The sequence below is a fragment of the Lepidochelys kempii genome, chromosome 20, assembly GCF_965140285.1.
Source record: "Lepidochelys kempii isolate rLepKem1 chromosome 20, rLepKem1.hap1, whole genome shotgun sequence".
In the NCBI taxonomy this organism is placed as follows: Eukaryota; Metazoa; Chordata; order Testudines; family Cheloniidae; genus Lepidochelys; species Lepidochelys kempii.
In genome coordinates this window covers 24,851,378-24,874,471 of record NC_136399.1, presented here as the reverse complement: position 1 = coordinate 24,874,471, position 23,094 = coordinate 24,851,378, and the positions used below count along the sequence as shown (strand labels likewise).

Sequence of the window (23,094 nt, the reverse complement as noted above, 5' to 3'; positions counted from 1 at the left end):
AGGCTGGAGGTATGCCCAATGCTCCAGCTTAACAGCCTGGTGGCTGCTCCTCTACCACGTGGGACTCCTCTCTCCAGAACTGCACGCGCCCCTCAGTGGCGGTAAGCAGGCCAGGCTTGCTGGGGTGGAAGGACAGGGACTGGACCACACCTCTGCCAACGGGCAGGCTCAGCATCAGGGAGCCCTGCGGGGGGAGGAAAGACCCCCAGTGAGAATGACACGGGCGGCTAGGAAAGGAATGGCCTGACCCCCACGGCAAGGAGTGGGGCCTCTGCCCACTGCAGGCTAGACTTGCCCTGCACAGCCCCCCCTCACCTCAACCAGGTCCCAGAAATACACCTTCCCGTCCTCCGAGCAGCTGGTCACGTGTGTGTCCTTCTCGCTCAGGCAGCAATCCAGCTTGTAGGCTGTGTTCTTGTGGCCGGTGTATCTAGAGCAGAATAGACCAGACAGGGTCTGCATGGGGGAGAACGGGGAACCCCTCCTGCTGTACCCCAGCCGGATTACACCACTGGGCTGTGCCCCAGGCTGGCCCGAAGCCACCTTTCCTTGTGTACAGGGCCCTCGTGCAGCGAGCGGCCCCTCCTGAGGGACCAGTGGCCCTGGATTTCAGTGAGGCAGGTGCCTAAATATCTTTAAGGGGCTGGGCCTGAGGGGTTAGGCTAGGGGGCTGCAGCGGCTGGAGGGGAGCTCAGAGTCAGTCGCTGACCTCCAGAGCAGGCGGTGTCTGTCTGAGACCCGAGACTCAGGGAGGGGCTGCCCCAGAGAGAGCGAGCATGAGACTCTGGTGCAACAAAGGTCCAGGGACTGGCTGAGCCCCCGTATTAAGCCCCAGCTCTGCGACGGGGGTGTGTGTGTCTCCCCAACAATGACTGCTCCTGGCCAGAAAGCAAGGGGGTCACATACTCTCCCAGCAGCTCCCCGGTGTCCTTGTCCAGCAGACGCAGGGTGGAGTCCAGGCTGGCAGCCAGCGTGCACTGCCCGTCCTTGCTGAAACACACGCTGGTGACAGGACCTGCAAGGACAAAGCAGCAGATGCTGGAGGTGATGGAAACCAGGAGTTGGCACAGAGTGGGGCGCTGCATAAAAGCTGAGCCAGCCTGCCCTCTGTCCTGGGGCTGGATCAGAGCCAGCGCCCCATTCCCTCTGGGCCAGCCAGCCCCCTGCCCTCAGGAAGCATCAGAGCCAGTGCTGCATTTCCCCCACCTCTCCAGCCAGCCCCCTGCCCTGGGGTTGCATCAGAGCCAGTGCCCCATTCCCCCGAGGCCAGCCAGCCTCCCCTAGGGCTGGATCGGAACCAGCGCCCCTAACGGGGAAGGTCCCTGTGTCACATTCCCTGACAGCCTGTTTCCCATGTTGGAGCAGCATTGGAACTGGCGCCCCCTAGAGGCCATTCCCTACCCCTTAATCAGTCAGAGAAGAAGAATGAGGGGGGATTTGACAGCTGCTTTCAACTACCTGAAAGGGGGTTCCAAGTGGATGGATCTAGACTGTTCTCAGTGGTAGCAGATGACAGAACAAGGAGTAATGGTCTCAAGTTGCAGTGGGGGAGGTTTAGGATGGATATTAGGAAAAACTTTTTCACGAGGACGGTGGTGAAACACTGGAATGCGTTACCTAGGGAGGTGGTGGAATCTCCTTCCTTAGATATTTTTAAGGTCAGGCTTGACAAAGCCCTGGCTGGGATGATTTAGTTGGGGATTGGTCCTGCTTTGAGCAGGGGGTTGGACTAGATGACCTCCTGAGGTCCCTTCCAACCCTGATATTCTATGATTCTATGATTTTTTGAAGTCCTGGTGGGATGTCTCCTACAAGCAGGACTGAACCCAGGGACGTTCTCTGGCCTGTGCTATGGAGGCAGTCAGCCCAGAAGATCGCCACACCCCCTTCTGGCCTTGGCTCCGTGGCTAGGGCTCCCAGCGGTAGCTGTTTTCTCTCACTTACTTCCAACGTAATCCGAGTACAGCTCCCCTGCACGCAGGTCGTAGCGCCGGACGCGGCCATCCACGGAGCTGGGGGGACAACGGGGGAGGGGTTACAGGGCAAGTACAGAGGATGTGATGCCCAGTCCTCCAACACACACACTGCCCAGGCCCAGCTGGGGTGCTCCCAGGGCAGCTCCTGGGAATATAGCTGGAGAAGGGGGGAGTCAAGCCCCTGAATCAGCTCCATTCCCGAATATGGCAACCCACAAGGGTCAAACGTGAGACGGCACATCCCTGGTGGGGAAGGTTACCTGCCTCTCCCTAACCTGATGAAGGTTGTTTGGTCTGGGTCCTGGGGGCTCTGGCTCTTCTAACTCACACTTGGGTCTACGGCCCCCTCCCTGACGCAGCGCCCCTCACCCAGAGAGGATCTCGTAATCCGACACTTTCAGGCTGGACACCCCGTCCTTGGCTTCGTCCAGGATCTGGATTGGGTCGGGTCTGCGTGAGCGGCAGTCCCAGCAGCGGACGCTGGAATCAATTGAGCCTAGGAGAGAGCACAGAGCAGATTCGGAGTAACAGCCTGGCCGGATCTAGCCCTGCCAGTCCACGGACTTCCTGAAGGACTCGCAATGAGTCAGCTGGGGATTCGGAGCCGGTCTGCTTACCTGACGGTGGCCTCCTCGTTGAACTGCACGCAGTTCACCTTCTGTGGATGGAGAGACAGGTCAGGAAGGACAGCCGGGGCCAAGTTCAGCACACGGTGCGTGGCCCTCGAGTGCTCTCCCTGCAGTCGCTGGGCCACCCCCCGAGCAATCACCCCAGCTCCTTAGCATCTCCCCCAAGCCACACTGATCCCCTCAGCCCCTCCTGAACCTGACTGCAGCTTCCCCACAGCCCCCCCCCATCTCCCCTCCCAATGCTCCCTACAAGCAACTCAATGTAACCCTGAGCTGCTTCACCATCCTAAAACCCTCCCCCCTTGCCCACACTTAGTTGCTTCACCTGTCTATGCGCTCCCTAGGCAGCACCACCTCGATTCAGTCCCCACCCTGGTAGCACGCACAAAGGGTCACCATCTGTCACACCCACTGGCTGAGAGCAAGGGAGCCTCCCTGGCCTGATGTAATAAGCAATGGGGCAGCCAGCTACACCTGTAGGGACAGAGTAGCTGGGCCTCCCCTGGCGCCTCCCCACACCCAACCAAGTCATTCCCCACATGTACAGGCCAGCTGACATCAGCCTGCAGCACCCCCCAACCCGGGCAGCACTGCAGTAACCAAATGGGCCTCACCCCTGCGTGACCTCTGAACTTGCGGATCACCTGCCCACTGGCTACGTCCCACAGGACGACTGTTTTGTCGGCCCCGCAGGAGCAGAGCTGGCTGTTGTCGAAAGAGCTGTGGGGGAAGCAGAGAGACAAGGTTAGGTTTTATCATGGGGATCCGACACCTCAGGGGGAGGTTACAGACGTGCATCTATGAGGCTTTGCATCCCTTTGGCATGTTGGGGTTGCTGTCACCGTTTTACAGATAGGTGGAAACTGAGGCACAAGGTGGGGATGTGCCACACTGCAAACCCGGAGTCCTGACTCCCAACAGTGTCCCTCCTACGCAACCCACTGAAAACCACTCCCTCCCAGAGGTGGGGATGGAACCCCGGAGTCCTCACTCCGCTATTACCCTTCCCCACCTCCTCCAACCACTTGCATGCTAAACATTCTAAAGTGGTATGATCCTGAAGTGCCTTGGGTTACGAGTCAAGTGAAGTCCATCCCCTGCCCTTACCCAGCCGCGTCCAACACTTCGTAGCCATGGCCGCTGTAGGTCTTCAGGAGCGTCCCCTTGTGGGGGTTCCACAGCTTCAGGGACTTGTCGCTTCCGCAGGTGAGACAGTAATTTCCATCCACTGTGGGAGACAGGACAGAGAATGATGCAAAGGGACAGCATAGCCCACACAGGCACCAGCCGCACATCCAGCATTTCCACCCACAGCAGTGCTCTTCTCCCTGCTGTCCTCTTGCTCTGCTAGTCCCATGCATGCTCTCCCAGCTGCCCCCTCCAAGCTGCCCCCTCCAAGCCAACCCCCAAAATGATGGAAGAAACTAAGGGCAGATCTCCACTAAGACACATCCTCATTCCCACCAGGACACAACAATAAGCAACACATTAACAGTCTGAACTCTTTGACATCTGCTGGCATCAACAGGGCTCGAAACGCCCCGCACGGGTCTGACTTCGCTGCTCTAACCACTAGACCTCACTCCCCTCCCAGAGCTGAGAACAGAATCCAGGAGTGCTGGCCCTCATTTCAACCACTAGACCCCACTGACTCACTTCACAGGGCCCGTGAGGACACACTCACCATTAAACCTCACTGCCCTGACCGCTCCCTGTTTGCACTCCAGATTCTGCACCAGCCTCTTTGGCAGCTCTGGCTTCTTGGGCTTCGGTTCAGGAAACGCCATGATGGGACCCAAGCGGCCTGTACCTATGGTGGCTAAATCTGGGAGATCTGGACTCTGTAAGCATGGGGGTGGGGGGACAAGATACAATAGGGGTCAGCTGGGGCAGGTTACAAATCTCTCACCACACTCCAGCTTTAGGGATGTCTCCCTGGGGGCCGGAGACACTCGCTCACAAGCTCGGGGAAGCGGTTGGTGCCGCCCTGGCTAAGGAAACAACAGGAAAGTGATTTGGTGCCTGTTGCTGCCACAGGAGGCAGGGAAAGGGAAAATCCAACCCCCGCTAGATCTAGGCCGTGGCTGGGTTCGATGCGCGGTTGGGGACACAGAGGTCATCCTATTAAGACCCAGGGAGCCTTATGGAGCTGCAGACATTTGGAGCCATCCCCTATAGAGCTGTGTGCAGCGCCCTTCAACCCAGCTCTTGCAGAGACCCCCGTGGCCTCCCCAGCCTTGCGCCTACAGAGCCCCCTACAGCCCCCAGTTCCTTAGTCTCCTTCCAACCCCCGTAGCCTCCCCAGCCTATTAAGGCTCAATCATCCCCCTATACGCTCCCGAGCCCCCAGAGCCCTCCCCAGCCCATCAGTCTCACTCACCCCCCAGCCCCAGGCCCCCCCTTTGCTTCCTCTCCCCCACGCAGCACCGGGGAGAGGGGCCTCTGTGTCCGCCTCCCATTCCCGTCCCCTGGCCCCGCAGGTTCCGGCTCCCTTGGTTCCGCCCCGCTTGGCCCCACCTGCTCCCAGCGGGACCCGCCGCGGGGTGCAGGGCTCGTTGTCGGCCCCGCCTCGTCCCCCACCCGCCGTGGGGCCAGGCTCGGGGACCGGCTCGCCCCGGCCAGGCGCGGGGGGCGGGGGGTGTCCCGGAACCATTGCTGCGGGCCGCGGGGTGTTACACCGATCCGCGCCCCCCGGGAGCAAATGTCCGGCAACAGCATAAGCGACCCCCGGCGGCCCAACAAGGTGCTGAGGTGAGCGGGCCGGGCCGGGCCGGGACGGGACGGGACGGGACGGGTGGGGGGGTGCGGGTCAGGGGGTCTCAAACGGGGGGTTATTACACGGGGCGGGGCGCGAGCTGTCAGCTCCCCCCCGCCGGGCCTCCAGCATTTATAACGGGGTTCAACAGATAAACGGTGTTTCCAGCGCGGGGGTCGCACTCCGAGGCTTGCTCCGTGACAGGGGGTCACCAGGACAGAGGTGTGAGAACCCCTGAGCCTGGCAGCCCTGGGGCCCCGTCGTGAGGCCACGGCGCTGCCCCATAGGGAAGGCTGGAGCGTGCCCCCGAGGGACGAGCGGCCAGCGAGCTCCACATGGCAGCCCCTTGACAGCCAAAGCCTTGGGGCAGGGCAAATTCTCCTCTTAAATGGGAAGGGGTGATCGCCGCGGGGTCTGTGTCCGGTGGGGTTGGCCAGCGGGACCCCGAGGGGCGGGTGATCGCCGCGGGGTCTGTGTCCGGTGGGGTTGGCCAGCGGGACCCCGAGGGGTGGGTGATCGTCGTGGGGTCTGTGTCCGGTGGGGTTGGCCAGCGGGACCCCGAGGGGCGGGTGATCGCCGCGGGGTCTGTGTCCGGTGGGGTTGGCCAGCGGGACCCCGAGGGGTGGGTGATCGTCGTGGGGTCTGTGTCCGGTGGGGTTGGCCAGCGGGACCCCGAGGGGCGGGTGATCGCCGCGGGGTCTGTGTCTGGTGGGGTTGCCCAGCGGGACCCCGAGGGGCGGGTGATCGCCGCGGGGTCTGTGTCCGGTGGGGTTGCCCAGCGGGACCCCGAGGGGTGGGTGGCAGGAATCTGGCCAGTTGTCAGAGGGTTATGGCAGAGAGCAGGGAAGTGGAGATACTGGCATCTCTCACCCCAGGTTATTCTTGTTCCCAAGACACCATCACCCCCTTCACCAATCACAACCAACCGGAAACCTGCCACCTCATTTCCCATGAACTGACCTCAGTTGGGACTGACTTTAGGTCCCTCTCTACCTGCATTAGACCTGGTTAATGGAGGTGAAAGGCTCCACATCTCATTCCCTGGTGTACTAAGCTGCTCAGGCCTGGGGGTGGATATGAACCACTGCTCTAGATGAGAAAACCCCCATGTCTGATTCCTTATCCCCATCCTGAGCCACCCAGTCTGCTTAAGCTAGGGCTGGCCTGATACCAGTGACCTGGAGATGAAAGGCCCCTTATCCCATTCCGCACCCCTGCAGATCCCTGTTTATCTTCACGTTACCTATGGAGAAGAGGGCTAATAGTTTCCAAGCGTGAGTTAACACTCCCTCCTCTCTCTCCTAACATGCCATTTCACGCTTGCTTTGTAGGTACAAGCCTCCGTCTACAGAGAACAACCCCACGCTGGAAGATCCCACTCCAGATTACATGAACCTGCTGGGGATGATTTTCAGCATGTGCGGCTTAATGCTTAAGGTGCGCAGGAAAGGCATGAACATTAGCTCTTGCATAGATAAGATGCCTTCTAGGGTGACGCAAACATGAGATGCCTGCTCTTTATTATAAAGGACATCTGTGCAGCTGGGCGTTGCAGCACTCCATAGCCTCACCGTGCCTGTTCCCTTAACCAACTGGCTGCTCTTTCACAGAATCCTAGAAATGCTGGGCAAGGAGGGACCTCAGGAGATCACCTAGTGTCTATCTGAATTGCAAAGAAAATCCCACGGCACCGAGTCTCAGAACCAGATCAGTTGGCTCAGCCGCAGGGCTAAGAATAGGAGTGCAGACGTTCCCGCTCAGGTGGGAGCCTGGGCTCCAAGACCCTCCCGCTTTGTGCATGTCCCCCCAGCCCACTGAGGCAGGATTAAGTATGCCAAGACCGTCCCTGACAAATAACCTGTTCTTAAAAACCTCCAGTGACAGGGATTTCAGAGCCTATGTTAAATGATTTGGGGGATGGATGAGGGGGAGACCTAGAGTGGTGCTTTGGTGCTAGAGGGCTGGTCTGTTGAAGGTGCCATCGTTTGAATGAGATCTAAAACTGAGCTCTCGTTCGTTCTTGGATATTAAATTCCATGGCATCTTTTCCTAAAAGCTGAGCTGTGAACCCATGTCCTGACCAATTCCCAATTCTGGAACCTACAGTCTGTTTCCTTAAATACCTACACTGCAGTTCCAGTTGGATGAAAAATTCTTCATCTGTCAAAAAACTGGAACAGTGTTTGATGTTAAGTGACTGCTGCCTTCCACTGTAGAGGTGGCTCCATTTCGGGGTGGGTGAGCAATCCTCGTATGCATGGTTGAGAAAGCAAGTACTTTGGAATCCCTGGGAATTGTTCACCAACATGCTAATGCTGTACAAGACCCAGACATGACGGTGGATATTGAAATAATAAAAAAACCTCATGGTTGGTTGTTTTTTAAAATGATTGATTTTCTTCCTCTGGATTCAGGTTGTCTATCTCTGCTGTGGTGATGTCCTATCTCCAGAATCCCCAACCCATGTCCCCGCCTTGGTGAAGAGATTACAGCTCATTGCACAACTCCTTCTTGCAAATCCCAGAGAGTCGCTGTCGGCAGAGAGGAAGGATTCACACACTAGAACCATCTGTTTGTACAAGCAGTGTGTTGTAACACTCGGCTATCAAAATAAATGGGTTGTTGCTGTAGGAGCTTTGGTTTAAAAAAATAATCTGTGCGCATGTAGGATGGTGCCTTTCATCTCTTTGTCATCGATTTCATAGGGGCTGAAAGTACCTACCATCGAACTGATATTTGTGGGTCTCAGTCCAGTTTCCGAGAGTCCCCATTGTAAAAATAATTCACCATGACTGGCACTAACTGACTTGTTGACAGTACAGAGGCCAAGTGTTGACTCGGCCATAGAGATTGCTCTCTGCTGGGTGGGGTCCTCGCCCACTGGGAGGATGGCATAAGGGGGAAGCTTAAGCTGGCTCCTGGCCACGTTGCATCTACTCTGGACAGAGGACTTAAGTCTCAGAGGTTTGTTCTGTTGGCACCTTTTCACCAGCACTAGATCAATACACACTTTCGCTTCAAACCAGCAGGATGCTGCAGGCTATAGTTGACCCCCGAGGCTAGCAGCGAAAGGCTGGGGGTTTGAGCCTGGAACGTGGTTATTAGGAAGCACTCGCACCGTTTCACAGAGAAGGGCTGAGGCTTCAGATTCAGCAGGCATGTGGACGGAGGGGTGGGGTGGTGTAAACCTCGCCCCAGCCCTCAAGGGTCCTGGTGACAGCGTAAAGCACAGCTGGCCCCCATCCCCACACAAAGCGGCCAGCCTCAGCTCCCTGGGAGATTCACTCCAGGCCACAGTGCCCACCACTGGGGGAGCCCCACACTCATTGGCTCTTAGGAGGCATCCCCTAGAGCAGGGGTCTCAAAGTCGTGGCCTGCGGGCCATCTGTGGACCGCGAACCTCCCCAATGTGGCCTGCGGGGCTCCAGCAGTTTTGGGGCTGGGTCTCTCCCTTGGCCCCACCTGCCGCCCCCCGGAGCTCCCCCCCCAAGCAATTTAAAATGGCCAGGGGCCCTGGCAGTGCAGTGGACCTGAGTGGCGTCTGCCTGCTTGCTACACGTGTCAGCCAGCCCCTCCCTGCGGCCCCGGGGCGGGTTTCTGCCTCCGCATGCTGCCCCCGCGGCCTGTGGGAAGTTATGGGACTGGTGCCTGGGGGCAGCAGCACGTGGAGGCCCCCGAGCCCACCCCACCTTTGAGCCCCAAGTAAGCGCCGCCCCCGCCCCAACCCCAAACTCCCTCCCAGAGCCTGCACCCTAGACCCCTTTCCCCCCCCAAAACTCCCTCCCAGAGCCTTAGTCAGGTGGCGGGCAGGTTCTGGGCGGCATGAGTAACATTATTGGCCCGTTGGGAGGATTTGAGGACTGGCTCTGGGGTCAATTGAGTTTGAGATCCCTGCCCTAGAGACTGGCGCCCTGGGACGGGGTCGCCCCAGCCCTCCCCACTCCCTGCCCTCAGGCCTGCTGTCAATGGGGGAATCAGTTTTGGGAGGGGGCTAGATGGAGGTGGGTGGGGTGGGATTTGTTGGGAGCTAGGAGAGGTGTCCACGGGCAGGGGGCAAAGGTGGGGAGGTTGTGAGCTGGGGGGAGCATGGGAATGTCGGGGGGGGGGCTTGTGCCAGTGCCTGGTGTGGGAGCTGGGGGGAGCATCAGGGGAAGATGGGAAAGTCAGGAGGAGGTGGTGGAACATTGCGGGGGGCGTGGAGGCTCCTGGCCTCTTTCAGCTCTGCTGACACGGGGCCGCCCCGGCTGGCACCGACCTGCGCCAGGCCCTTACGTAAAGCTTACCCTGGGCTCACTCTGCCCAGAGTTGGTTTCCCCCTCAGCGAGATGGTGCTTTGTGGTGGCAACCTGGCTGGGGTTGTGGGCTGGATGACAGGACACCTGGGTTCTGTTGCCAGCTCTGGGAGGACAGCAGGCTCCAGTGGTTAGAGCAAGGGGGTGGGAATCACGAACTCGCACTCCAGGACCTCCCCGAGACAGGGATAGAACCAGGGAGTCCTGGTTCCCAGCACTCCCCTGCTCTAGCCACTAGACCCTTCTCCCCTTCCAGGGAGGGTGCTGGGAACCAGGACTCCTGGGTTTTGTCCCCATCTCTGGGAAGCCCCGCAGGATAAGGTCCTGACTCTCACTTCCCTCCTAGATCTGGGAACAGAACCCAGGAGTCCTGACTCCCAGTGCTCCCTGCTCTAACCACTAGCCCTGACCCCCCTCACCCCGCTGTTTGGCTTTGCTCAGCTGCCTTCTCTCCCGCTCTAGGTCTCCCAGGCAGCCAGTGAGCTGCTGCAGTACTGCCAGGCCCAGAGCGACCCACTGCTGACCGGTGTCCCTGCCTCTGCCAACCCCTTCAGAGACAAGAAAACCTGCAGCATCCTGTGAGGACCCTGGACCTCCAGCTCGATGCAGACACCAGGGAGCAGCCTCTGAAGAGGGGAGCAGGCTCGGAGGGGGCATGATGGGGTTCCTGCTGTGTCCCACCCTATCACCCTGCTCCCCTCCCCACATCCAGGTCAGCGCAGGCTCTGTGTGCAGAGAGCAGGAGACTGTCTGACCCCTGGGGCCCGATCCCTCCTGGTGTAAATCAGGCGAGAGGAGGAGCAGGGAGTTGGGGGAAAAGCGTGGCCCTGCTGTAGCCGGGGGAGCTTTACCATCGCTTTCAACGCAGCCAGGCTCTCCCCCAGGTACAGCAATCCCCTCGTCAGTTACAGCCTCTGCACACAGCATGGGGAAGGGGAGCCAGGCCAGGCCTGACTGCAGGGCAGGGCTGGCCAGCCCCAGGGACAAGCCGGCCTAGCAGCCCTGCTGCCCTTGGGGTCCCCATTCACTCCATCCCCCTGGGGCTGGGGAGCAGACTGGCCACTGGACAAGCTGACCCCACTCTACTAAGCTGCCTCATCCCTGGCCGGAGGAACCCGCGTTGGGGGTGAGCACAAGGGGGAGGAGCTAAGACCCAGTGGGTCATTCCGTTCTCAGCCCCCCTCCCTGGGGAGATGGATGCCCAACTCCGCCACCGACTCCGTGTGTGACCCTGGGCAACTCACTTCCACTCCCCCGTGCCTCAGTTTCCTCATCTTCCCAGGAGGGGGACTGGGAAGCACTGGGTTACTACAGTGATAAGGGCCTGGTAGACAGACAGCTACAGCCTGCCGTTCCAGGGAGCCCAGTCAGTGATGGCAGCCGGTTCTGTTGGGTACTGGGCCCGGCCGTGCCAGCTCATTGCACACAGGCAGTAAGGCCCCTAGATCCCCCCTGACCTGGACTGGATCAGACCCAGGAACCTCAAATTGCGTTTTGTCCATTTTGACAGTGAGCTCTTCGAAGCCAGGACCGTCTCACTGTGTGTTTGTGCAACCCCTGGGGCCCTGATCATGGCTGATGCTATCAAAACACCCCTCCTAATAAAGCATCTGCAGCCCAGTTCCCCCCAGTGCCAAGCGCTTCACTTAGCTTACAGATCGAAGCTAGCCTGGGTCTTTTCGTCTCCTACTTGGCTGGTGCCGGGAGGAAGCCGCCGTGCCTGGATTTTCAAGGCTACAGGGATTGAATTTAAAACTAAACACGTGATTTCACTGGGAAGGGGATAAAAATCCACTGACATCTCTAATCAGATCCTGTCTGGCAGAATAGTTTAATCAACAACATTAGAACGTGCGTCTCAACTGAGTCCCTGTAAGTTACACATCAGCTCTGGACTCCGTTTCGATCTGGTCAGCCCTTGCGTCTGTTTTCCTCAACCTTTAGCAGGAGCACCCTCAGGCTGTGTGGAGCTGGGTTGGATGGTTACTGGTTCTGACCCCTTATGGCCATCCCCTCCCACGCTGTGACCTGAGAGATTTTGGGAACTGGCCTCGAAGGAGCAGCAGCAAGAGCCCTGCGCCGTGGAAAAGCAGGTGGGAGGTAGACAGATAAGTAGCACAGGCCGCCTGGCAGTCAGGCCAGGATTGTGATAACGAAGGAGCCCAGAGGGTGGAAAAGGGGACAGCGGTGGAAGAATGTGAGCCAGAGAGAGCTAAGTCAGTGCGTCTAGCAGGGAAAGGCTGGCCAGGCTCTGATCCCTCTGGAAACTCAGGCATGGAAATCGCTCTGGGAACGGCAGCACCAGGGCGAGCTCAGGCTCAGCTCAGCTTTGACCTCCCAGCTCCTCGGGCCTCTTCCAAAGAACAACGAACAAACAAATGCTGGAACTCTGGCCCCTCCCCTGGGCGGGAACACGGTCCCCGGGTGCAGCACCTCCCTCTGGGGCCGCAGCTGCAAGACGTGGCTCTGCGGATCCAGGCCTCCCATCAGGCATCGAGCCTCCAGATTTCCAAGGACAGGCCCCCGGAGGCAGCTACTACAATGTTGCCTTCTGCGCTGACCTGCGGGGGAAGCCGGGAACGGAGGGGTGGGTGTAAACAGGCGCGACAGGAACCGGGGACTGAGGCCGTTTCAAGCTGAGAGGCCAGGGGACCAGCTCCAGGGTTCCTGCTAAATACACCCTGCCCCCGCCCTGAGTTCAGCCACAAGGACAAAACGTCCAGCATTCAGCACGGCCTCAGATTCACTCCTCGGGGCAGCACGGTCTCTCCCCTGTGCGCAAGGGAGTGCCCCCACTGGCTGATCTGAGTGGTGGCCCGCCCTGGCCAAAGGAAGAGAGCCGAGGAGAGAGAGAGGATTCCACATGGACATTCCCCCACAACAGACAAGCTGGCTGGGAGGGCAGAAAGCTCAGGCACCCTCGTCCCCCAGTTCGGAGTCCGAGCGCCCCTCCTTACCCCATTCAGCACGTTGTTGTGCGTCTGTGAACAGATAGTGTGAGGCGGGTCCGTCGGAACGTGTATCTGGAAAGAGAAAACTCATGGGGGAGGTTGCCCAGGGCCGGGTGAATCCATGGGGAGGAATGGGGGGAGCCCCTCTCTGTGCTATTTTTAGGAGGGCCCACTGGTTCTTTGCTCATCAGCACTAGGGGGCTCCATTGACGCAGCTACCCTGGGACTGGCTACGGGTGGCCGGAAGTGGGGTAGGCAGATTCCAGGCCCAGACGAGGCTGCTATTGACTTGGAATCGGAAATGCCCTATTTGCACAATCCTTGCTGTTCGCATTATAGAGAAGCATGTTCAGGGGATGAAGCTGAGTGTGCAGAGGGCTCTTCCAAGGGCCAAGACACAATCCTCAGAACCCTCCAGAAAGCAGGAATTACCTCTCTTCCCCCATGTGGGGAAACTGAGGCACAGACAAGGAAAGTGGCTTGCAGCCAAAGTCACAGAGCTGGGGTTAGGACTCGGGTGTTCCTGGCTCCCAGCCTCTATGAGTAAGGAGTGGGGTGGGGGTAGGATTGCTAGGGAAGCATGGACCTTACCCGCAGGGTCTTGTCAGTGGAGGTCGTGTACAGAGTGCCCAGAGAGTGCCAGACCCCAGTGATCTGGGACCGGTGACCCACGTCAAAGTACTGTGGGGAGGAAAGAGACAGTAAGCCCTCTGCATACCTCCAGCTGGGGCTCACCACAGGGGTGAAAGCCAAGGCACCCCTCTGTTGCTAGCCTGTGTGGGTCCCATGCATCTCTCTGTTCCTAACCCATCACCTTCATGCTGGGGACTCTCACGCATATGCATCCAAGCCCGACTAGGGGATCCCACTCCAAGGTGCTTCGGAGGGCCCAGTCTAGGGTGTCGCAGGTCAGATCACACCAGGACCCCATGGAAATCTAGGTATTTTCGGTATTCATCTGGCCCCACCAGTAGCAAGTAGCAAATGGGTCATTGAGAACCATCTCCTCTGCCCTCCAGGGCATGGGGAATCGAGACCCATCCAGCATGGGGTTCACGGAGGAGAGCCCTCAAGTGAAACTGACAGTGGCTGAGTTCACAGCCCCAAGCTGCAGGCAGGTAAACAAGCAGCAGCCCTGGTGTTAATCCTCTGGGGTGAAATCCTGGCCCGGCAGGACCTGGATTTCACCCTGGGGTGAAAGGGGGCGGGGGGAAAACAGACGTAATGCTTAGCAAGCCTCCATCCCTCTGTCCAGCCCCAGATCAGGGGAGGCCTGCATACCCGGAGGTGCTGGAAGCCGCCTCCTCTGTTTTCAAAGACGTAGAGTCGTCCCTGGTTGTCCCCGGCCCACAGCTGCGTCCCCTGGTAGGACATGGAGAGCAGGTAGGATTCCAGCTGGGGAAGGAAAGGAGCAAAGAGAGGATGGCACAGCTCTGGGGGTGGATCGGTGTATGGGGGGGGGAGCGGATCACACAACACTCTCTGCCTATTCTAAAGGAGTTCCTTGACATTGGACTGCATCAGGCTGCCTGTTTCCTGGTTCCCCGCAGGACATCACATGTCACAGACAACAGAGGCCTGATGAGTGGAACAGGAGAAAGAGGCTCAGGTTTCAGGGGGACCTAGAATGGGGGGGACCCGCAAGCCACAGAGGTTCAGCCTGGGACACCAGCCCTGCAGCGTGTTTAATACCAGTCTGTTTCTTACAGTGCAGCCTCCCTCATTGCTGGTGAATGAGCAGAATGCCTGGTTAATCTGGCAGGAGGAGCTAGAAGTGCTTCCACGCCATTAAGCACCACAACCCTTCCTCTACGAAGGAGGCATGTGTTACCCCACTGTACATCTAGGGAAACCGAGGCACAGCGACTGACTTGCCAGAAGTCAAACAGTACGTCACTGGCAGACATAAGCCCCGACTCCGTGTGTGCTCAGGGAAAAATTAGTGGGTGCTCTGCACCCACTGGCAGCCAAGATCCCCTCCCGCCCCCCCCTCCTCATCCGCCTCCTCCCCTGAGTGCGCTGCATCCCTGCTTCTCTGCCTACCTCCCAGCATTTGCTGCCGCCAAACAGCTGTTTGGCAGTATAGGAAGATCCGGGAGGGAGGGGGGAGGAGCAGGACAGTGGCAGACTCAGGGTAGAAGGCTAAGCCGGGGTGGGGATTTGGGAAAGGGGTCAGAATGGGGACAGGGCAGGGGTGGAGTCTGGACGGGCGGGTGGTCGAGCAGCCACCAGCATGAGTAGAATTCAGCGCCTATGGTGGCAGACTCAGGAGTCCTGACTCCCAGCCCCACCTGCTCTAACCACGAGACCCCACTGCCCTCTCAGAGCTGGGGATAGAACCCAGGAGGCCTGACTCCCTGCACCTCACACCCTCCTTCAGATGCAACCAGTTGGGTCAGGGACTCTCTAAGGATTACATATTCTCCTCCCCCAAAATGTCCTCAGGTAGGGAGCGCCTACAAACTCCCATCTCCCTCCTCTCCATGGTGATTCCAGGCAACCTCCACTGCCTTCAGCAGGTAGGAGGGAGAATAGTCACCCGCTCTGGCCACCCACCTGCAGCCTCTGGAGGACGCTATTGGCCCGGCGGTCGAAGATGACCAGCGTCCGGTCCTCACTGCCTGAGATGATGAAATGCTCATCGGCCACAAGGGACAGGACGGCACTGGAGTGGAGCTTGCGGCTCTTCAATGGGGCCTGGGTAGCTGCCAGGAAGGGAACGGCATCAAGATCTTTGCCGGGACAGAGCTCTGCTGGGGAGACTGTGGGTCCTAGCCAGGTGATGCCTGCACTGTGCCCTGGGTCAATTACCCTCCCACGTAGCCCCACTGCATTGGGCCTGCTGGGCTCAGGGGTGCAGGGATGAGCTCAACCAACAGCTGGAGCCTCGATCCAAAAGCAGACACTAACCTCGCGGGTCGTACACCGTCACCTTCTTGTCGTAGGTCCCGGTGACCAGGATGTCGGGCAGGTAGGAGAGACACAGCACGGGAGCTTTCCCACTGGGAGTTGGGGAGACAAGACAGCGAAGGGAGAACAAATATGATCCTTCAGGATGAGCCTCGCAGTCGTCACCCCCCCAGGGCTAGTATGCCCAAGGCCTTTGGTCCCTCTGTGCCCAGCCTCTGGGCGGGATCGCGATGACGTCTGCACGAGACCCTTCTCCTCTGCTGCTCCTCCCGAAGGTATTTATCAGATCCCCATTACCGTAATATCTGAGCGCCTCGCATCTGGGCTTCTCCCACATTACCGTAATGTCGGAGCACCTCCCAATCTTTAATGCATGTATCCTCACTAACCCCGTTGTGTGGGGCCGTGCAGTTAACCCTACTGTATGTGTGGGGAAATGAGGGCCAGATTTTTACAGGTACCTAGGCACCTAACGCCTCTGGATCTCACTGGGAGTTAGGCACTGAGATCTCTTTAAAAAGCTGTCCCTAAGTGACTGGCCCGAGGTTCCACTAGACTCTGTGCTGAATCCTGCTCTCTTGTATGCCAGGCCAGCGCCCCAACCATTGCACCCTCCCTCCTCTCCTGCCAAGCAGCAGTCTCCATTGATCTTCTTTGCTCTCAAATGATCCACCTGCCCCCCAGCTGCATTTTAAGCCCATGATGTGGTCTTCTAGGAGACAGTCTGTCTGGCAGGGACTGCAGAGAGCAGAGCCAAGTTGTAGTGAGCCACGGAGGGAGATGCAAAGGAATGGCTTCTCACCTGACAGTCCCCAGCTTCAGCCCACTTCCCCGGCCTGAGCCCTTGGCCTCCCCCACTTCGGTACTCTGGTCTAGACTCTGCCCAGCAGCACCATCTCCTCCCCTCTCCACCGAGGATGGCTGCCCCAACCCCAGTCTCTAAGGCACTGCAGATTCCACTGGTGGCTGAGACTCTCCAAGGTCTCCCTCTCCCAAGAGGCAGAGGCAGGGAGGCAGCTGGGAGCACCAGCCATGCGGCCGAAGGAGGAGCTGGTGGGAACCAGGCTGGGGTCGCTTCCTGGAGGGTCCGTGGTGCAGGGGGAGGAGGGGAAATGGTACCTGATCTCCCCAAACTGCTGCCCGTTGGCCTCTATGTCCCACAGTTTCACCGTGCTGTCCCAGGAGCCTGAGCACACCTTGTTGTCTCTTGAAGCCAGTGACCACACCCAGCCCTGCAGCGGGAAAGGGAGAGAAAAGGGTTAAAGTAGGAGGCTGCCCTTTCCTGGTGTCTTTCTCCAAAGCCCTTTAGCCCCCCAGGCTCCCTGCAATACACAGAGTTAACCCCATTGTACAGACAGGGGAACTGAAGCACAGAGTAGGGACATGAACACAAGAGGTCCCAGTGCCCCATTCCTGTGCCAGTCACTAGACACGCTGTCCCAGCTTCATCCAACCCAACAGAAGGGAGGAAGAAAGCTCACATTCAGCACAGGCGTGGGCAAAGAGGGCACAGGGAAGGGGGGACTGGGCCAGGGGACATTTCCTGTCCAGGGGTCTCAGCAGGCCTGGCATCCCCAGAACAAAACCCCCATCTCAGGGATAGTGGCACCAATTAGCTCCCCTCGTCATGGCAACAGCAAGGGCTGGGGGACAGCTCGCTCTCCAGCTGCTTCGGCATACCCATGCTGGGGACAGAGTGCCATTGGTGCCTTTCTCCAGCTCAGAGGAAGCCTGGTCAGACTCCTCCCTGCCCCGGGAGATTGAAGGTCAGGTTCCCACCTTGTGTGTCCCGTTGCGCTCCGTGCCCAGTGCTTTCACCAGCACCTTGTCCGGGGACTGGCCCAGCTCCCGCAGATCCCACAGGTTGACGTTCCGATCCCGGGAGCCTGAGACACAGAGAGCCCCACCCTGCAAGAGAAGGAGACAGACTGGCCACGGGTCCTTTGAAATGGGAAAAACTGGTCAGTCATTGGTACAGGAGCAAAGAGATGATGGGACACTCAGAGGCAGGGACTCAGAGGTTAGAGCAGGGCAAGGCTGGATGTCAGGACTCCTGGGTTCTACTCTTGACTCTGCCAACAATTTGCTACATGACTGCTGGAAAGTCACTTCCCTGGTCGATGTCTCAGTTTACCCCTGTGCACATGATGTGAGCCGCTCAGATACATGTAAAAGTATCACCTACTCTCACCCTACAGAGCTCCTGGAGCCAGAGACCAATGTGCGGAGCCGCCCTAGTTAACAGGGCTCGGAAGATACCACCACCACAACCAACCGTACATGGGAAGAGTCTTCCATGCTTACTCCAGCCAACAGCTGCGTCTCATGATTAGAGATCAGCAGCTGTTAAACCCAGAAATAGAACCCAGGAGTCCTGACTCTGCTTTACCTCACTAGACCTCACACCCTTCCCTCCCACAGCCAGAAGTAGAACCCAGAAGTCCACACTCTCAAGCCCCACCCCACCCCCGCCACCAGACACCAATAGCCAGCAAAGGAGGAAATCGGATGTCACCTGCAAGAGCAGAACGGAGTCGATGGAAGCGAAGTGGCCGTTGGTGAGGGAGAAGTACTCTGTTCTCCTGTCATCACAAGCCCAGTGTCTGAGATGCTCCTCCAGCTCCATGCAGGCAACCGGCCAGTCGAAGTCCTCCTCTGTGTAGAAAGGAAGAGATCACATAGATCAGGGTGAGGGGTGTCCCGCTCTGGGCATCCCATAGCCTGGGTGGATAGGGAATCTGGGGCTTCCAAAACTGCTGGGAGCTTTGATCCTACAGCCACTCCCCATCTCCTGCACCAGGTCAAGATGGGGCTGTGTAAAAATCGCTTTCTTCAGGGTAGCGGCTCTCAATCTTTCCAGGCTACTGTAGCCCTTTCAGGAGTCTGATTTGTCTTGCGTACCCCAAAGCTTCACCTCACTTTAAAATGACTTGCTTACACAATCAGACATAAAAATACCAAAGTGTCACAGCCCCACTGTTACTGAACAATGGCTTGCTTTCTCATTTTTATCAGAGAATTATAAAATAAATCCATTGGAATGGAAATATTGTACTTACATTTCAGTGTATAGTCTATAAAGCAGTAGAAACAAGTCATTGTCTGTGCGAAATTTTAGTGTGTACTGACTTCGCTAGTGGTTTTTGTGTCACCTCTTGTAAAACTAGGCAAATCTCTAGCTTCCACTCCCCAGCCCCCACTCCAAGGAAGACCGGGGGAGCTACTGCCATTACAGAGGTGAAGCCAAGGCAAAGCAGGGAGGGGACTTGGCCAGGATCACATAGTGACGTCAGCTGCAAAGCAGGGAACAGAAGTCAGGTGTCCTGATTCCGAGTGCCCCCCTCCACTGTAACCACTAGACTCCCTTCTGGAGCTGGGGATGGAACCCAGGAGTCACGAATCCCAGCCCCCTGCCCTAACAGCTGGGGATAGGACTCTGGAGTTATCGTTACCCTCCTCGCACAGTTCTAACCAGCAGCAACTAACTCTCAAGGTTGTAGAGTTAACAGGGGAACCCCTCTGAGGCTCATGAAATAGCGTCTGGTCCTACAGTAGATCCCTGGCCCACAGTCCCGTGCTCAGCCCTTGTCTCTCCTCCAAGTCCCACCTCCAATGAAGAAAGTCCAATGGACATCTACCTTCCACCACCGGGTAACACCCACTGATCCTCTTCTGAAGGCGAATCCTCCAGGTCACTGGGTCCTGCACAATATCCCTGAGGGTCCGACAGACCAAGGGCAAGACCTCGAGAACAAACCTGGCTTCCAGGTAAGAGCAGATCTCCAGGATCAGCTCCAGAGGGAGGGCTAACAGCCCAGAGGTCACGTTGTCGCTTGCAGGAGACTTCTTCAGCTCGAGGGGAGACCTGTGCTCCGATGCCTGGGCCCTGGGCCCTACAGACAGTGACTCGGGAGGTGGGCACTGGGCCTTGTGGCTGGGCTGAGCAGAGCTGAGGATGCGGTCGATGTATTCCTGAGCCTGCGTGTCTGGATCAACCTTGTTCTCTGCGTCGGAGTCATTGTCGGAGCCTTGGGGGTCCTCGGAGGAGCTTGGTGCCAGGTCCATGGCTGCAGAAGCAGTAGAGACAGTGAGAGTGGCAAGCGCAGCATAGAAACCAGTAGAGCATATCATTGAGCCTCATCTATCATATAGAGCAGAGCATAACATTGGCCATTCTACCCCATGCAGCCGATACAGTAAGGGACAGGTTCAGTCCACCAGTCCCTTTCATTCTGCCAGCTCATCCGGTAGCTGTATGTGCTCAGGGTTGGAGTTTAAGGCCAGAAGCGATCATTAGATCATCTAGCCTGACCTCCTGTAGATCGCAGGCCATTCAGTGACCCCAGTAACTTGTGTTTGGCTAAAGCATCTTTCAGAAAGACAACCTGACTGGAAAACAAGACAAGATGGAGAATCCACCACTTCCTTCAGAGTCTGTTCTAATGGTTCATTATCTTCCCTCTCAAAAATCAGTGTCTAATTTCTCATTTGCATGTGTCTGGCTTGAATTTCCAGGTGTTCATTCCAGTTCTGCATTTCTCTACTATGGTCCCTCTAGACCCACCATTGCATCCACCTGCTGTACCAGCTCAGACCCACAGCCCTATTTCCTCAGCTTCCCATCCTCTTGTTCTCCAATGTTTCCCAAAATATGGGAGAAAAGGAGAAGTGAGGACTGACAGACTTCTCAATTGTTCTCCAGAATCTCAGCTTTCATCATTAATTAATTAAGGTCTTCAGCTGTTGTGATTGCAAAGAAAACCTTCAACACATGCCCTGACTGTAACACTGCCGGAGTCTGCAAAGAGCCTGAGCTCATAACCCTGAGATGGGGCTCTTGCCCCAAGTGTGACCGACACAGCAACAGTGCCTGAGTTTGCAGAGAGCCCATTCTCTCAGATGCCCTCTCTGACAAAGTAGGAATTTTCTGTAATATTTGTTTGATTCCTACGTGTACCTCAGGTGCCCTATGTATTTGCCTTGCTACCCAGAGTGGTACGAAAGGGTTATCTGCTGTTTGGGGCAGGATGTGATGGGAAGGACGTGATCTAACTCTCTGGGGTGGGATGAATGGGTCACTGAAGGACGGCTGAAACTGAGCCATATCTATGGGGAAGCTGGAAAGACAACAGGAACCCCAAAGGCTAAAACAGTCACACCTAGAAACCAAGAAGGAGGAGATCCCCCCTCCCCCAGGATGTGGAGCAAAAGCCCCAGCTGGAGAACGAAGGGGACAGGTGTCAGGGAGAAGGGCTGGCCTCTGGGGAGCCAGAGAAGCTTTCGCTTGGGGCTGACAAGGAGACAGACAGGGATGGATTCCACAGCAGCTTTGCTGATGGGCCCGGCTTGGCCAGGATGGCCCATGGTTTACCTCCGCCTCTGGGCGCTAACCGAAGGGCATTCAGATGCTACAGCCAGGTGACTGACCTGCCTGTGCCGCTGGAGGGGGAGCGCACAGGCCACCCGCAGGAGGCTGGCTGGGCTAGGCTAGATTTGCTGCAGGGAGCCAGGAGAGACAGGGCCTGACTCGGATTCCTAGGCCTCTGGCCCCACAGAGTTAGGGCCCTGGGCCTGGCTGGCTCGGGGGGGGGGGTCGCCCCCCCCCCCCCGCAGAGACCTGGGGGCCCGGCTGGCTCGGGGGGGGTCGTGCAGAGACCTGGGGGCCCGGCTGGCTCGGGGGGGGGGTCGCCCCCCCCCGCAGAGACCTGGGGGCCCGGCTGGCTCGGGGGGGGTCGTGCAGAGACCTGGGGGCCCGGCTGGCTCGGGGGGGGGTCGCCCCCCCCCCCCGCAGAGACCTGGGGGCCCGGCTGGCTCGGGGGGGGTCGCCCCCCCCCGCAGAGACCTGGGGGCCCGGCTGGCTCGGGGGGGTCCTGCAGAGACCTGGGGGCCCGGCTGGCTCAGGGGGGGGGTCGCCCCCCCCCCGCAGAGACCTGGGGGCCCGGCTGGCTCGGGGGGTCCTGCAGAGACCTGGGGGCCCGGCTGGCTCGGGGGGGGGTATCGCCCCCCCCGCAGAGACCTGGGGGCCCGGCTGGCTCAGGGGGGGGGTCGCCCCCCCCCCCCGCAGAGACCTGGGGGCCCGGCTGGCTCGGGGGGGTCCTGCAGAGACCTGGGGGCCCGGGCCCGGTCCAGGGGCGCCGCCCAGGGGCTGGCTGCAGCCGGGGCAGAGCTCGGACCGGGGGCAGCGCGGAGGCGGCTCAGGCCGGCGGGGGAGGGGCAATGAACGAAGCCGCCGCCCCCGGGACCAGCCTGGCCCTGCCCCGCCCCGCCCCCCTTCTTACCCCCGGCGGGGGCCGAACCGCTCCCTCTGACAGCGGAGCCCCGCCTCCTCTTGCTCTCCACTTCCGGATCCGGCGCCTCCGCCCCCAGCGTCACAGGGGAGGCGGCTTCCAGCGCCGGAAGATGACGTCACACAGCGGAAGTACTGCCCGCCCCTCCTCCTCACGTGACCGCCCTTCCTGGGGGTGAGATCATCCTCGGCAAGGTCTGGTTCATAGACCCCCCCCCCCGTGTCATGACGTGAAGGCATTCATGTGACATCATAGGGATGACATAACCCTCTTATGACATCACAGCATGTGTCTTCCCCAGCCTTGGGCAACAGCCTTTGTACACCCCCAGCCAGCCACCCCCCAGCCCTCCCAGGGGCAGCGTGGCAGGAGCCAGGCCCCAGCTGGGCTGCCCACCCCAGCTCCTCTCTGAGACAGACCAGGGCTGGGTCTGCCCTGCCCGAGGCTGTCCCAGACCCTACCCCCAACCGTCACACCTGGGGAGCCCACCCCCCAGCAGCCAAGGAAGCACCTCTAACACCCCACTCACCCCCCCGGTAACCAGCGAGCTGGGCTCCTGGCTGCCTCTTGCAAATCCAGAAGCAGGCCAAGGAAGCAGGGCAGCACTGAAGGCCGTTAAGTGCTTTGGGAAGCTGGCCTCATTGTGACCACACTCTAAAAAGTTATCCTCATGCTCTATTTTTGAGATGGGAAATAGAAGCACGGAACTTAAGTAAAAAGAAAAGGAGTACGTGGGGCACCTTAGAGACTAACCAATTTATTTGAGCATAAGCTTTCATGAGCTACAGCTCACTTCATCGGACGCATACTGTGGAAAGTGTAGAAGATCTTTTTATATACACACAAAGCATGAAAAAATACCTCCTCCCACCCCACACTCCTGCTGCTAATAGCTTATCTAAAAGTGATCACTCTCCTTACAGTGTGTATGAGAATCAAGTTGGGCCATTTCCAGCACAAATCCAGGGTTTAACAACTCTACTTGCCCTATATTGATGACATCATCATCATCTGGACCCATGGAAAAGAAGCCCTTGAGGAATTCCACCATGATTTCAACAATTTCCATCCCACCATCAACCTCAGCCTGGTCCAGTCCACACAAGAGATCCACTTCCTGGACACTACAGTGCTAATAAACGATGGTCACATAAACACCACCCTATACCGGAAACCTACTGACCGCTATTCCTACCTACATGCCTCCAGCTTTCACTCTGACCACACCACACGATCCATCGTCTACAGCCAAGCTCTGCGATACAACATTTGCTCCAATCCCTCTGACAGAGAC

At 58.3% G+C, this 23,094-nt stretch overlaps 2 protein-coding genes and 2 long non-coding RNA genes across 10 annotated transcripts; 2 read left to right on the top strand and 2 right to left on the bottom strand.

The window, feature by feature from the left end:
• Positions 1-27: 27 nt before the first annotated feature.
• On the bottom strand, positions 28-4,897 carry LOC140900916 (WD repeat domain-containing protein 83). The gene is made up of 9 exons (XM_073318904.2): positions 4,290-4,897; positions 3,713-3,833; positions 3,220-3,325; positions 2,595-2,634; positions 2,346-2,481; positions 1,945-2,012; positions 907-1,015; positions 316-430; positions 28-184 (listed from the first exon to the last, which is right to left on the bottom strand). The coding sequence occupies exons 1-9, from the start codon at positions 4,390-4,392 to the stop codon at positions 29-31; spliced, it is 954 nt and encodes a 317-aa protein (XP_073175005.1). The 5' UTR covers positions 4,393-4,897; the 3' UTR covers position 28.
• On the top strand, positions 4,601-13,759 carry LOC140900917 (uncharacterized). 3 transcript variants are annotated; one of them, XR_012155744.2, is made up of 4 exons: positions 4,601-5,356; positions 6,692-6,797; positions 7,775-8,324; positions 10,115-13,759. It is a non-coding gene; the product is annotated as an uncharacterized LOC140900917 (long non-coding RNA). The 3 variants fall into 3 exon arrangements; XR_012155745.2 differs by lacking the exon at positions 10,115-13,759 and having other exon boundaries at positions 5,177-5,348; positions 7,775-8,013; XR_012155746.2 differs by lacking the exons at positions 4,601-5,356; positions 10,115-13,759 and adding an exon at positions 5,478-5,582 and having other exon boundaries at positions 7,775-8,013.
• On the bottom strand, positions 11,460-22,140 carry LOC140900911 (F-box/WD repeat-containing protein 9). 5 transcript variants are annotated; one of them, XM_078849556.1, is made up of 12 exons: positions 21,620-21,784; positions 21,444-21,480; positions 19,152-19,580; positions 18,029-18,168; positions 17,293-17,454; positions 16,633-16,745; positions 15,514-15,605; positions 15,160-15,308; positions 13,885-13,998; positions 13,195-13,284; positions 12,610-12,675; positions 11,460-12,213 (listed from the first exon to the last, which is right to left on the bottom strand). In XM_078849556.1, exons 3-12 carry the CDS (start codon positions 19,576-19,578, stop codon positions 12,139-12,141), a joined length of 1,428 nt encoding a protein of 475 aa, XP_078705682.1. In that variant the 5' UTR covers positions 19,579-19,580; positions 21,444-21,480; positions 21,620-21,784; the 3' UTR covers positions 11,460-12,138. The 5 variants fall into 5 exon arrangements, with proteins under 5 accessions (XP_078705682.1, XP_073174993.1, XP_073174996.1 ...); XM_073318892.2 differs by lacking the exons at positions 21,444-21,480; positions 21,620-21,784 and adding an exon at positions 21,792-22,140; XM_073318895.2 differs by lacking the exons at positions 21,444-21,480; positions 21,620-21,784 and adding an exon at positions 21,792-22,137 and having other exon boundaries at positions 17,293-17,421.
• On the top strand, positions 14,058-18,525 carry LOC140900918 (uncharacterized). The gene is made up of 3 exons (XR_012155747.1): positions 14,058-14,491; positions 15,100-15,788; positions 17,712-18,525. It is a non-coding gene; the product is annotated as an uncharacterized LOC140900918 (long non-coding RNA).
• Positions 22,141-23,094: the final 954 nt, after the last annotated feature.

Excerpts from the sequence above, each read along its gene's own strand:
- LOC140900911 (XM_073318892.2), bottom strand. The coding sequence starts at position 19,578 with ATGGACCTGGCACCAAGCTCCTCCGAGGACCCCCAAGGCTCCGACAAT. Across the intron at positions 16,746-17,292 it reads AGCGCAACGGGACACACAAG|GGCTGGGTGTGGTCACTGGC; the intron begins GTGGGAACCTGA and ends TTCCCGCTGCAG. Across the intron at positions 12,676-13,194 it reads CCACTGACAAGACCCTGCGG|ATACACGTTCCGACGGACCC; the intron begins GTAAGGTCCATG and ends TTCTCTTTCCAG.
- LOC140900916 (XM_073318904.2), bottom strand. The coding sequence starts at position 4,392 with ATGGCGTTTCCTGAACCGAAGCCCAAGAAGCCAGAGCTGCCAAAGAGG. Across the intron at positions 3,326-3,712 it reads GAAGTGTTGGACGCGGCTGG|CTCTTTCGACAACAGCCAGC; the intron begins GTAAGGGCAGGG and ends CTTCCCCCACAG. Across the intron at positions 185-315 it reads ATTTCTGGGACCTGGTTGAG|GGCTCCCTGATGCTGAGCCT; the intron begins GTGAGGGGGGGC and ends CTCCCCCCGCAG.